Genomic DNA, 14,407 nt, shown 5'->3' with positions numbered 1-14,407 from the left:
AAGAGGAGGAGGGAGAGAGGAGGGAGAGAAGAGGAGGGAGAGAGGAGGGAGAGAGTAGGAGAGAGGGAGAGAGGAGGGGGGAGAGAGGAGGAGGGAGAGAGGAGGGAGAGAGTAGGTGAGAGGGAGAGAGGGAGAGAGAAGGGGGGAGAGAGGAGGAGGGAGAGAGTAGGTGAGAGGGAGAGAGGAGGAGGGAGAGAGGAGGGAGCGAGGGAGAGAGGAGGGGGGAGAGAGGGAGAGAAGAGTTGAGAGAGGAGGAGATGTTTATACATTTTGAACATCTTGGTTCTCTCTCTCTCTGTGGTAAATATGATCCAGCATCACCTTCTCTCCGCTCGGTGATGCTGGATCATATTTACCAGTTGTGGACAGTTTACTGGTCACATGTGCGTAGAATAACAATCAGCTGTAATCTGCAGCACCTCTAATGTCTGTGGAGTATTTTCCATTGTTTGATTGTGATCCATCACAGAGTGAAGCCAGATAAGAGGACGCCCCCCCCAGCTGCTGGACGTCCCCTCAGAGCTGCTTTACTCTCCTGACGCCTCAGATCCATAAACTACAACAATCACACCGTGAAATACACAACACGTCTCAAAGAGTCCATGGTTCCAGCAGATGAGTCCTTCTACGGACACGGACCAAGTCTCCACGAGGGTCCACCTCAGAAAAAGGTCTTGGTTGTGTGTGTGTGTTTGTGTGTTTGTGTTGTCCTGCCTTGAGCGTCCACCAGGAGCAGAGCTTTTAAGACTCATGTTGCTTGTTATTCTCTTGGCAGCAGACTAAACAGACTTTTGAGAGAGAGAGAGAGAGAGAGAGAGAGAGAGAGAGAGTGTGTGTGTTTGTGTGTGTGTGTGTGTGTGATAGCTTTTAAGGCTCTTGTCCTTGCTGTCCACTCAGCCCAAACATTGCCAGAGAAATATTGTGTTTTCCATGTTCTCTCTCTCCCTCTCTCCCTCTCTCTCTCTGCTGTCAGACAGAGGGAGCAGTGGGCGGGACAACCGCCAATCATCCTCATCATCATCATTATCATCTTCATCATCTTCAGTCTTTTGAGTCAAAATGTCAGGTGTAAAGGAGGCGAAGGAAAAAAGAACAACATAGGCCTACAAACTTAAACACACACAAGTTTACACAGGATTAAACACACAAACACACACACACACACACACACACACACACACACACACACACACACAACCTATTACTGTTTTAAAACTGACTAACGACCATGAGCAGCTGGAGGGTAAAACTCCTCCACCTTCTGAACCAGCAGTTTAGGAAAAGCGAGCAAATTAGGATGGAGGGATTAAAGAGGTTACAAAAAATCACCAGAGGTGTAAGGCGGTGTGTGTGTGTGTGTGTGTGTGTGTGTGTGTGTCTGTCAGTGTGTGTCTGTCGGAGTCAGTCAGGTGAGACAGACAAACGTGCTATGATTGTTTTTTCGGCAGAAAATGTTTTCTGATGGAGACTGAAGAAGAAGAAGAAGAAGAAGAAGAAGAAGAAGAAGAAGAAGAAGAAGAAGGCTTAAATATCCACTTCTTTACCTCTCTCTCTCTCTCTCTCTCTGTTGGAGTGCATGTTGGGAGTGAGTGTGGTGAGTGAGCTGGAGAAAGTTTGTTCAAATTGTTTGTTTTTTCTACCCGTTTTCTTTGGTCTTTTTCCCTCTGCTCTTGTATTAGAGGTGTTTTTTGTTTCTGTGTGAGTGACAGTGTCATGAGCAGCAGTTTTTAGTTGTTAGTTGTGTGTTTGTGTTTGTGCAGCATGGCTGCTGCAGGTGGAGGCTTCGGCCTCCACAAGCTAACACGCCGACACGGCATCAAACTGTGTCCAGCTGTGGACTGCTCGGTGGAGGAGGTCAGTCTGGCTGTGGGTGAGGTTGTGGGGTGTGACAGTGTGAAGTCTGCCTCACGTATGAACAGTGCTGTGGTGGTGTTTGTAGATAGCATAGAAAAAGCTAACCAGCTACTGGAGAGGGGAGTGGTGATTCAGGGCTCCTTCACACCTGTGTTGTCCCTGGCTAATCCGGTCAAGAAGGTTCTCATCTCTAATGTCCCCCCATTCCTGAAGAATGAGCTAATAGAGAAAGAGCTGGCCAGACATGGACAATTAATGTCCCCCATAAAAATGATCCCCATTTACAGTAGATCTCCACATCTAAAACATGTTGTGTCTTTTAGGAGACACGTGTTTATGGTGCTCAAGAAAAGTGAGGAGGAGTTGAACCTGGTTTTTAGTTTTAAAGTTGAGGATTATAACTACACGGTGCATGTAACATCAGGGAACATGAAATGTTTTGGCTGTGGGAGGGAGGGACACCTGATCCGCTTGTGCCCGGACAGAGCCGGTGGGGGCCAGTCGGCTGCTCCTGCATCGGGGCCTCCGCCTGCCTCGGCCGGGGGTGGTTCCTCTGCTCCTGCATCGGGGCCTCCGCCTGCCTTGGCCGGTGGTGGTTCCTCTGCTTCTGCATCGGGGCCTCCGCCTGTCTTGGCCGGGGGTGGTTCCTCTGCTCCTGCACCGGGCCCCCCTCCTGTCTTGGCCGGGGGTGGTTCCTCTGCTCCCGCACCGGGCCCTCCTCCTGCCTTGGCCGGTGGTGGTTCCTCTGCTCCCGCATCGGGGCCTCCGCCTGCCTTGGCCGGGGGTGGTTCCTCTGCTCCTGCACCGGGCCCCCCTCCTGCCTTGGCCGGGGGTGGTTCCTCTGCTCCTGCACTGGGCCCCCCTCCTGCCTTGGCCGTTGATGGTTCTGCTGCTCCTGCACCGGGGCCCCCGCCTGCCCTGGCTGGTGGTGTTTCCGGTGCTCCTGCGCCGGGGCCCCCGCCTGCCTTGGCGGGGGGTGGCTCGGCTGCTCCTGCACCGGGGCCCCCGCCTGATTTGGCGGGTGGTGGTTCCTCTGCTCCTACATCGGGGCCCCCGCCGGCCTTGGGGGGTGCTGGGGCCTCTGTCCTGATGGAGCCACGGGGCGACACACCAGGTTCACGGGGGGAGGACATTGAGGACGTCCACCAGGAGAACGAGGTCATAATCACTCAAACAGACACTAGAGGAGCAGAGGCAGAGCTCTCTGATGAGGAGGATTTTTTGATGGAGGAAGAGTTTAAAAAACTGTCAGCCAAAAGAAAAAACCCAGAAAACAAGACAAATTGTGACCAAGCTAAAAAAGTTTCAAAGAAAAACCCACCGTGCTCTTCCTCTCAGTCAGAGGAACGTTTAACAGAACCACAGGAGAACAGGCAGGTGGATGAAGAAGGTTTTTACACCTTCGCCAGCATCCGGACTTTTTTACTACAGACTAAGGGCTCAAGACTGGTTAAATTAGAGGACTTCTTCCCTGATTCAAAACTTTTCCTCCACTCAGTGAGACACTCCATGTTGAAGGATGAGGATGACCCGTGGTTCACAAAGCAGGAGTTTTACCGCCTGAAAAAAATAATGGCAAAGATCCGAGCCCAATTGGCCACATGATGTTTAAACCCTGTCTGTGTTCCTCTGTCTGTTTTGACCCCTTTTACGTTTTTGGTCTAAAGAAACCCTCATCCTCAATACGTCTGCTGGCCAGGATACTGGCTGTGATGGTGGACTTTCTTCTGGCACCGTCTGCACTGGGTCCCATAGAGTGTGCTTTCATAAAGCTCCAGCTCATCCAAAGACTCCTGACTGGTCCTGGGAACCTGGTATGGAGACCAGTAGCCCGTGCCATACCCTCACGTTTGGGGGATCAGGTCAGTCAGGTGGTCGGCCTCCTGCTGAGAGGCTGGAACCAGCAGCTGACTCACCCTGACCTCCAGTTGATCACTGTGATGAACTCATTCAGCCGGACTCAAGTGATCCTCTTCCCGATGAAAACTTTTGTTCCTGAGTTTAAATGTGGAGGTTCTTTGTTGAAGTAAAAAAAGAGCAGCTGGTTTTTGGTCATTGTTTTTTGGTTTGAATATTGTATTGTTTTTTTGTTTTCGTAAAATGTTTTGATATGTTATAGTAACTTTGATTGTTGGAACTAAACTGAGAAAATAAAAGTGACTTAAAAAATCAATCAAATCTCTATCTGTCTCTCTCTACCTCTCCCTTTCTCTCTCTCTATCTGTCTCTCTCTCCCTCTCTCTCTCTCTCTCTCTCTCTCCCTCTCTATCTGTCTCTCTCTCCCTCTCCCTTTCTCTCTCTCTCTGTATCTCTCTCCCTCTCCCTCTCTCTCTCTCTCTCTTTACCCCTCTCTCTCTCTCTCTAGCTCTCTGTCTCTACCTCACAAACATCTCAGGATGAAGAAGAGGAGCCGTACACGTAGAAGACGAAGACAATGACTCATCCATCTTAAATCCGTCCCTCACCACTATCTTGGCGTCTCGGGCGGTGTTCTCTGGGACGGTGACCCAGTACTCGGGCGTCTCCCAGTGGGGGGGCTGGTTGTGCACGTTGGTGATGATGACGCTCAGCTCCACCGAGCTGCTGCGGTTCCCTCCGTCCGACGCCACGATCTGCTGGCTGATCCTGGACGTCTGCAGAGAGACAGGAAGTGAGACAGTGGACATCAGGATCCTTTCAATGTGTCACGTCCTGGTTCTGATCCGTTGAATAAAACACACCTTTGATTCTGTTTCGAAGAGTATAAATAATTAACTATTTTCTTTGCTGTTGACGATCTCTTACAAACCTTTTTTTTTATTTCTTCAATCATAAAAATCTAGTTTTAATAAACCATGAAGTCATTTGACTGATGCAGAGAGAAGGACAGAATAAAGTCCTTTGTTCATAAAACGTGAAGAGAGAGAGAGGACGGGGGGGAAATCTGCTAAATTATTGACTGAAGTGTCATTTAAAAGATCAGGCACAGAAGAAGAAGAATTTTTAATTTTTAATTTTTAAGACGACAGTTTGTTTCTTGTTCATCAGAGCAGCTGCAGCAGCAGGAGGTACAACCTCATATGACCTTATGACTTCATCACCTCATGACCTCATGACCTTGTGACCTTGTGACCATAAGTTACTAATTACTGCACAAATCATATAATCTAAGTATAATCATTGAATATTCAAAGAGGCAGATTTCCCAAATCAAAAACTTTTACCTTCAGCACCTTCAGTACTTTCTGCTGACAGTACTTCTGTACTTTTATCGAAGTACTGCTACATTGTTGGACTTGCTAATACTTAGACTGAATATTTCACTGCGTACAGACTGTCAACCAAAAACTTGAATCTGTGATTTGTTTAAGTGACAGAAACAGAAGTGAGGAAGACGTCCTGAGGAAGACGTCCAGAGGAAGACGTCCTGAGGAAGTGAGGAAGACGAGTCTGAAGAGGAAACAGCAGCTGTGACAACTGTCTCCTGAATCATTTTCAAAGCAGAGCAACATGTTCAATGAGCTGAACGTAGAGCAGCAGCAAGAGGGTGTTCTCTGTGAGTCCATCAGGGAGGAGCTCCACATGAATCATTCACTCATCTGGCTGCACCTTCATCCATCTCTGCCCTCGTCTTCCTCTCGTTTGTTTACGACTCTGGAATAAAACGTTCTGCAATAAAAGTCTTGTTACGATCAGATCACTGCGCCGCTCTGTGAGGAGCCAGAGCTGTTTTATTCTGAAGGATTTTAATCACAAGTTACGTTTAGACAATTTTAAATTCAGAAATGATAAAACTCTTTAGACTGAGGAGATAAAATCTCACTTTAAATAAAGATGGACAACGTTAAAGCTCCTGAAAGGGTGCGCCCCCTGGTGTCTGGCTGCAGTATAGCTTATATAAAATATCCTCCTGCAAAAAAAATCCAACTAAACGTTAAATACATGTTTGTTAAAGATGTTTCTGTCGTTTCAGCTCGTTCTTGTCTCTCTGATGTTTGTTGAAGTGTCTCTGATCAGTTTGGTTTAACGTTATTTGACGTCGTTGTCGCGAGACGGGAGCGTTCCTCTCCGACATGTTTGAGCTTCACTTCAGGAGAGTCAGAGGAGGTGGAGACGCGTCGGCCATCTTTATATATAAACATAGAAGATGTGGTATTTGGCTTCTGTCTAAAGGAGAATAACACCAAACAACATCGAGTGTGATCATCAGATTGTACAATTTTCTATCTTAACACAATTGTCAGATTTTTAATATAATAACAGAAACGTTACTTCCTGAGACAGACCATAACATGTGTGAATAATGAGCTGCTGTCTCTTGTATTTTTGGTTGTTTACTGTCATTCTGGTTATTATAAACACATTGTCTTTACCCAAACATTCTGAATAACTAAAACATTCCATGAAAACACTGGATGTTTTTGTGTGAAACTGTCGGAAGATGAAATAAGGTCTCCGCCCACCGGAGCTGCAGATCGGCCTCCTCCTCGGTGCTGCTGCACATCTCTTCATCCTCCTCTCCCCACAGTGTCATCGCTCTGATTTCATTATCACTTGTAAACACACTGTGCCGACGCGGCAGAAGCAGGATGGAGGCCGCGGGGGAGAGAAGATGAACCAACGATAGGAAAGAAGCTGCAACGTGGAGGAAGCCCCGAGCGACGCGTGAACAGGACACGAAACATCCTGTGAACATTCTGCACAAACACAAGGTTCCCTCCGCGCTGCACATGAAACATGGTGTTATTAAAGAGAATCTCTGACTGCCTCCATCTTTATTCATATGCAGAGATTTTGATCATGAGGACTGACACACACATGAATATATTACACGAGTGTGTTCATAGGTCTTTGGAGGGACCGTGTTTCCAAAACAGGACATTTCAGACAATGAGGACGAATTGAAAGTGGAAAATGTACTTATTATCTGCAAAGGACATTTAAAAAAGTTAAATAATCTTTCTAAATTGGGGACATTTTATGGATTTATTGATATTTTATTGATCCAGAGGGAAATTAGGGTTCAAGTTTCTTCAAAAGGAAACAAGGCAAGAAAAGCATTTCAGAATTATGAAGGTAAAGTAAAAGTCAACAATTTCTCAGAGATAAAACATTTATGAAAACATTTTGTGAAATGTCAGGACATATTTTAGAAAGTTCGATATTTTAGACTTTTGAAATGACGTTTTAACAAAGCTGAATATATTTTTTAAAGTAAAATGAAAACATTTGAAATATTATGTAAGGGGAGATGTGTATGAAATGATGGGACACTTTGGACGATGAGAGATTGTGAGATGAGGACATTTTAAAAGACGGGTTGTTTTGGTAAGAAAAGTGGAGATACAAGTTTATTTTAAAGTGTGGATATTGTTTGATAGTAAAATCACATTTGGACATTTTGTGTATTAATGGATTAATAAGTGAAATACTTTTAATGACAATATTCTAGTAAATTGAGGACATTTAGGATGAGTTAATGAAGATGATTCATTGAGTGGTGCTCTGACCTGTGAGATGGGGTGATTGACGTAAATCCACCCCGTGCTGGGGTTGATGTGCAGGTACGCTGGCTTCTGATTGGACAGGGAGTAGGTGATGGCCGCGTTGCTGCCCTGGTCGTCATCGTGTGCCGCCGCTCGAAGGAAACTGGTTCCAACTGGAGAGTCCTCTCGCAGGAAGTCTGAGAGGAGAGAGAGACTCTTAGACAGAAATACTACTGAGAACTACTGATACTGCTCATGTTACTTCATCTGTCCATCTGTCTATGTATGTATCTATCCATCCATCCATCCATCCATTTAGAAACGTCTTGCTTTTTGAAGGTGATGAAATGTGATTTGCGTCCCGGTCTCAGAGACAGCAGCGTTGGGTTGTGACTGCAGCTCGTGTGTGAGGCTCGAACACTGAACCTCACGCGATCGGACACATCTCAGTTTAACATGAGCTTCTGTGACGCTAAGCAGATATTGGAGTAACGGCGTTGTGTGGCGTCAGCAGTGTGTCACCTCATTTTGTCGTTTCTGGGTCTCGCTGCAAAGTCAACAGATGCGTTTTTTAAATTCACGAACCTAACCTCCAATCCTGCTGACTGTGATGTGTGTCAGTGCTGATCAGAGCCTCCCGCTGGAATACTGCGTTTCAAGCGTTATGTCGATAATGACGTCCTTCTGACAGTCGTGGCTCTCGCTGGAAACATTTCTCCTGAATAATCACATCCTGCTGAGTCGAGTGTGTGTCAACCACCGGGCGGGAGGAGAGAGACAAAGAGGAGCAGGAGGCTGTTCTCTCTTTCTGTTCCTCTTTCAACTAAATACATCTTCTTATAAAATTCTCCTCAACTGCCTCTGTTCACCTGACCAAGCTGACACAAGATTATCTTCCCATGATTCTTGAGGATTCTGAAAATGGAAATATGGAAAAAAAAACTGTCCAAATGGAATCTGTTGTGTTTATATCTGTGGATGTCAGAGAGCGACTCCACCACTGAACCACGTGCACTTCAAAGCAGCTGCAGACATTAATAAACTGGAGGATAATTAGTTTCCATCGTTTCATTCTGAGGTGACGTTCACACTCTTATGTTTTAATGTGAAACTGAACGATATCTTTCTACGTGACAGTTTTAATAATCTCCGTCCAAACATCTGACGACTTCACATTCATATTCTTATAAAATACTAAATAAATAAAACTGATCCTGTATCTGAATTTTATTCAGTAATACTTTCAGCTGAAATTAATATTATTATTCATATATTGATTCTACTCTATTCTGATGTCGGCCGGGAGATAAATCAACAAGCCCCCTCCGCCCCCCCCCCCCCCCCCCCCCCACACACACACACACACAGTGGTAAATGAATGCATGTCCCAGAAACATTTCAATCTGCCTGTTAAATAGTTAATGAGCCGCTCTGTGTGTTTCTCTAATCTGACGAGCACAACTTCTGACACGACGCTTATCAAAACACATATTTGTGTGAACAGTAAACAAACACGGACCCGCGGGAGTGAAGAGCTCTCCAGGATTCAGAGGACGCAGATTGATAAACAAACACTTTGCTCACCTGTTTCCTGTTTCCCTCAAACTCTGGTTTACCAACACACACACACACACACACACACACACACACACACACACACACACAGAAGTACCAGTAGAAGTACCAGTAGAAGTACCAGTTGAAGTACCAGTAGAAGTACCAGTTGAAGTACCAGTAGAAGTACCAGTAGAAGTACCAGTAGAAGTACCAGTTGAAGTACCAGGAGAAGTACCAGGAGAAGTACCAGTAGAAGTACTAGTAGAAGTACTCTTAATCCCAGTAAGTGAGACTCACACTGGTAGCGGCTGTTCTCGAACTTGGGGTCGTTGTCGTTCTGGTCGGAGACGAGCACTGTGATTGGACAGATCCCGATCAGCGGCTCCTGGGCCTGATCCGTGGCCGTCACCGACAGCGTGAACTCCCGCTGCCGCTCCCGGTCGAAACTCCTCGCCGTGGTGATGACCCCTGACACACACAGAGGTCACGCAGGCTGCTAAGGTTACACTTACTGGGATGCTATGGTTTGAGTCCAGTCGTATTCATGTGGGATTTACCGGTGTCGGGATCAATGTCGAAACCCGACGACACTCCGTCTCGGTGCATGATGCCGTACTTGACCTCTCCGTTGACCCCCAGGTCGGCGTCGTGGGCCTGGACCTGCAGCACCAGCGTCCCCGGGGGCTGGTTCTCCAGCACGGCGGCGCTCAGGCTGTAGTTCTGACACTGAGAGGACCAATGAGAGTTGAGACGTTTGAGTAGCTGCAGAATAAATGAAGACTAAAGTGGAGGAGAAGAAGATGGAGGAGGTTGGTTCACCTCCTGGAAGACCGGCTTGTTGTTGTTGATGTCGTTGATTCCCACGATGACCCGGGTGGAGCTGCTGAGCGGGAACGGGCCGCCGGACGCGTTGTCGTCCGTGGCCGTGATGTTCAGGACGTACTGAAGCCCTCGCAGCCTGGGGGGGGGGCTTCGCCGCAGCTTGATGATGCCTGCAAACACACAACGAGGTTTAGAGTCTCAACTAGATCCACGTTAGAAACACAAAACCTTTGGTCCGTTGTTTCCACATCCGTCCGTAACTTCCTCTCAGTGGATTCCAGAAAGAACCTCGGAAAGTTAGATAAACGATTATCGGCTAAAAGACAATTTTAATTTTGTTTGACTTTATTAATTCATGAAAAGAGTTGAAGCAAAAGGAGCAGTACCACCAGAAACCATGAGGGGGCAGTGTAGACATTAGTCAGGCTCGTTCCCGGCTCGGGGGTTTGATTTCAGAGCCAAAATCATAATCTGTGTTAATAATAATTCTCAAACTGAATTTGAGTCTCAAACCTGTGAAAGTTTGAAGCTCGAGGGTTTTATACGATAAAGTTTGAATGTTATTAATCTGTACGTCTTTCTTTCAATCCCGTAGAAAGTGTGTGTCTGCTTTGTGAGAGAGGGTTTGAATCCTGATGAGATGAGAACAGACACGTTGAGCCCCCCCCCCCCTTATTCTATTACTCAGTGCAGAAACAAACGCGGTGTTTTCCAGCGCTAACAATCACTTCCACATCGGCACAACGGAGCAGCGCGGCAAACAAACAAACAAACAAACAAATAAGCAGCTTTGGTCGCAACATGAAGAGAGAGAGTGAGGCTGAGAGCGAGAGAACACATCTACATGAAAATACTACACAACGCTTTGAAGTGACAAAGCAGAACAGCCGAGTGGAGCCAAAGGCCATCTGCTGTGTGTGTGTGTGTGTGTGTGTGTGGGTGTGTGTGTGTGTGTGTGTGTATGTGTGTGTGTGTGTGTGTGTGTGTGTGTGTGTGTGGGAGAGAGACTTAATATATCATTTATGTGCAAATGTTCATGTTTATATCTGTGCATGGATTCATGTGTGTGCAGAGCAATGGAGCAGTGCATGCTGGGTGACAGTGGCTTAGATACACACACACACACACAAAGATATACATGCAAAACATGACTGCCCTCACAACACTGCACACAAAGTTTATCTTAAAAAGTCTGTCACACACACACACACACACACACACACACACACACAAACAGAGATCAGGAGAGAAGAGCAGTTTCTGTGTGTGTGTGTGTACGTGTGTGGTTATGTGTGTGTGTGTGTGTGTGTGTGTGTGTGTGTGTGTGTGTGCAGCCTTATTACTCAAATACTTGTTACCACAGCAACATTCATTCTACTGTGAGCATGTGTGTGAGTGTAGGTGACCTGAATACATCTGTGAGCATGTGTGTGTGTGATATTGTTGTTGATGATGACAATAACAACAGTGTTCGAGAAACACAACTCTACAGAGGCAGAGATCAAATCCACTGATTATTGACCCGGGACCTCCCCTGTAGCGCCACCTTCAGGACAGACCAGACAATCCTACCCTCACGTTTGTGCCTGGTTGTGAAGTTTCTGTATTTTGTCAGATTATATTGTCTTTGTGTTTCAGATTCAGATTTGGCTCAGCCTCATGTTTATAAAAACAGACTCCGGCTCCAGAAAGAGAAGCCAATGAGGAAATAAACCTGAGTTCTCTCTCTGACCAGCAGGGGGCTGTTTCAAGTCCTCTTCAACCAGCTGATGATAATCTAGTGAATTATGATAATTTACAGTCAAACAGACCCTAACACATTGGATGTGTTGGGGGGGGGGGGGGTACTACACTGTGATTGACAGCTACTACTGTCCAATGAGTGCAGGTGTACATGTACGTGGGCGTGTCCTCTAGTTGTCAGTCAGGCACCTCCCCCTACTCCTCCAAATATGGGTACTTCTGGTTTAAAAAAAACAAAATGGCTCTGAACCAAATGTCAAACTGAGGCTTCAGAGCAGCAGCTGTCAAACGATGGAGACGTCACAGGGGGTCGATACCTTTCTGGTTGTCCAGCAGGAAGTTGCTGTCCTCGTTCCCCCCCGTGATGGCGTAGGAGACGGCGTCTCCATCCGGGTCGTTGGCGTGGACGATGGCCACCAGCGTGTCGGGACCAGCGTCCTCACTGAGGAAGGTCTTATAACTGACAGGGACAGACAGAGACACGAGAGTGAGGCCTGGTGGACGTCAAGAAACAACAAGTGTCCAATTGAGAAGGAGACAGACAGAGGAAGAGAGGAGAGAGAGAGAGAGAGAGAGAGAGAGAGACAGAGAGAGAGAGAGACAGAGAGAGAGAGAGAGAGAGAGAGAGAGAGAGAGAGAGAGAGAGAGAGAGAGACTGGAACAAGTGCAGCAATAGAGACATAATAAAGAACATGTGTCCTACACGCTCTGGGAGAAGACGGGCGCCTCGTCGTTGCTGTTGGACACTCGGATGCGGACGGAGGCGGAGCCGGTGCGGGGGGGGCGTGCCCGCATCCACGGCCACCACAACAAACTCATAGATGTGATTGGGTCGCTCGTAGTCCAGGAAATGGGCGGGGCTGACCACGCCCCCTGACGTGATGTCAAAATCGCTGCCGTGGACGAAGTAGGAGATTTCTGAGTTTACACCCGAGTCACAGTCCCGGGCCAGAACTGAGGAGGAGGAGGAGGAGGAGGAGGAGGAGGAGGAGGACAGGGAGGAGGACAGCGAGGAGGAAAAAAGAGGGAGGAGAAGGGATGGTAGAGGAGAGAGGAGAGAGGAGAGAGGAGAGAGGAGAGAGGAGAGAGGAGAGAGGAGAGGAGAGAGGAGAGAGGAGAAGAGGAGAAGAGGAGAGAGGAGAAGAGGAGGAGAGGAGAGAGGAGAGAGGAGGAGAAGATGAGAAGAGGAGAAGAGGAGAAGAGGAGAGAGGAGAGAGGAGGAGAAGATGAGAAGATGAGAAGAGGAGAAGAGGAGAAGAGGAGAGAGGAGAAGAAGAAATAGAAAGGAAATGCACAAAAGAAGTGGTGAATATAGATGAAAGAGGGAGGAGAGATTTCATATAAGTCAGTCTGCACAGTGCTGAATGAATGTATGACCGTGTGTATGTGTGTGTTTTTGTGTGTATGTGTATGTGTGTGTGTGTGTTTGTGTGTGTATGTGTGTGACAACCATCTGTCGTAGCTGCTGGTGACTGGTTGAGATCAAACAGTCCAACTTCAGCGAGGCTTTGCTCTTATTAGGCAGACAGCCAGCGACACACACACACACACACACACACACACACACACACACACACACGCACACACACACACACACACATACACACACACACACACACACACATTGTACCCAGGTGTAATTATATTCTGATGTTGTGTTCATTGACAGAGGGCAAATAGTTTAGTAGAACCTGCTCCACAGATCATCCCCTGTGTGTGTGTGTGTATGCTTTAGTGTGTCTGTGTGTTAGAGTGTGTGTGTGTGTTACCTTGCAGCAGGGAGCTCCCAGGTGCGATGCTCTCAGGGATGTTGTCTCGGGTGTAGATGGACTGGAGGAACTCAGGAGTGCAGTCGTTCTCATCCGTTACATGAAGGACAACCTGCAGGGGGCGTCGCATTGTTATCATCACATCATCCGTTCAGGACGAGACCCGGACCAGGACCTCATTAGGGTCTGGATCTGGACTCACTCTGGTCTCCTAACATGTCATGAGTGTGTGTAGTTTGTTGTAGTTGAATGAGAGTGTAGCTTCCTCCTGCTCTGTGCAGTGATGAAGAGTCCGGACTTAACGCCACAGACTGATGACGAGCTGCAGCATCATCTTGTTGAAAAGTTGTGTAATACTCGCTGGACAAACTTTGACTTTAGTGAATCCCACTTCCTGTTTCCCAGAACAACTCATGCAGACGTTATTATGACGAATGTCTCCTGTGGACGGAGACAAACTGGTTTCCATTCTGTCTCTTTAAAGCTCGGAACCTGAGCCTCCGTTCTGCCTCGTTCTCCTCCACTTCACCCACTGTGCCGCGCCACTGGAGCTCAAACCAAAAGGCTGATTCCATCTCCATGAAGCTCTGATTCCACCAGTGAGAGGCGACCCGGCCACCGGAGCACAGATCTCCTGCCCCGGCCTCAGACCCTGTTTGAGTAATGACCACAGAGCAGTGGAGGGAAACCAGCAGCAGACTGGAAGCAGCTCTGGTTCTGCAGACACGGCCTGAATATCTAAAGACTCAAGTGGAGCCAGAAGGAAAACTGGTGAATATTTGACTTCAGGCCAAACAAATGAATATGTGAGTAACAGGAAAGAAAATTTGGATTTAATCGATTGATATTCGGAAAAAAGATCTAATGTAGAAGTCAAAAGTGGAAAACAGAGTGAAAATGATCTGCTGGCCTGAAGGGTCTCTATCACAAGCAGCATCTGCACCTTCAGAGGCAGAACTCCACAGTACTCAGTACTCCACAGTACTACAGTACCCCACAGTACTACAGTAATCCACAGTACTACAGTACTCCACAGTACTACACAACACTACAGTACTCCACAGTACTACACAACACTACAGTATTCCACAGTACTACACAACACTACAGTAATCCACAGTACTGCACAACACTACAGTAATCCACAGTACTGCAGTACTCCACAGTACTCCACAGTACAACAGTACTCCACAGTAC

At 47.2% G+C, this 14,407-nt stretch overlaps 1 protein-coding gene across 1 annotated transcript in view; it reads right to left on the bottom strand.

Moving 5' to 3' along the window:
* Nucleotides 1-14,407, bottom strand: part of si:dkey-22o22.2 (neural-cadherin) — a 78,498-nt gene that overhangs the window by 24,704 nt on the left and 39,387 nt on the right. The window contains 9 exon segments of the mRNA XM_062398332.1: nucleotides 4,320-4,487; nucleotides 7,344-7,516; nucleotides 9,174-9,344; nucleotides 9,434-9,602; nucleotides 9,696-9,868; nucleotides 11,759-11,901; nucleotides 12,145-12,224; nucleotides 12,226-12,395; nucleotides 13,211-13,322. Coding sequence (XP_062254316.1) covers nucleotides 4,320-4,487; nucleotides 7,344-7,516; nucleotides 9,174-9,344; nucleotides 9,434-9,602; nucleotides 9,696-9,868; nucleotides 11,759-11,901; nucleotides 12,145-12,224; nucleotides 12,226-12,395; nucleotides 13,211-13,322 — 1,359 coding nt within the window.

Source organism: Platichthys flesus, chromosome 11 (genome assembly GCF_949316205.1).
Source record: "Platichthys flesus chromosome 11, fPlaFle2.1, whole genome shotgun sequence".
Lineage (NCBI taxonomy): Eukaryota > Metazoa > Chordata > Actinopteri > Pleuronectiformes > Pleuronectidae > Platichthys > Platichthys flesus.
The sequence above is the reverse complement of the archived record's forward strand: the minus strand, read 5'-3'. Positions and strand labels throughout refer to the sequence as shown.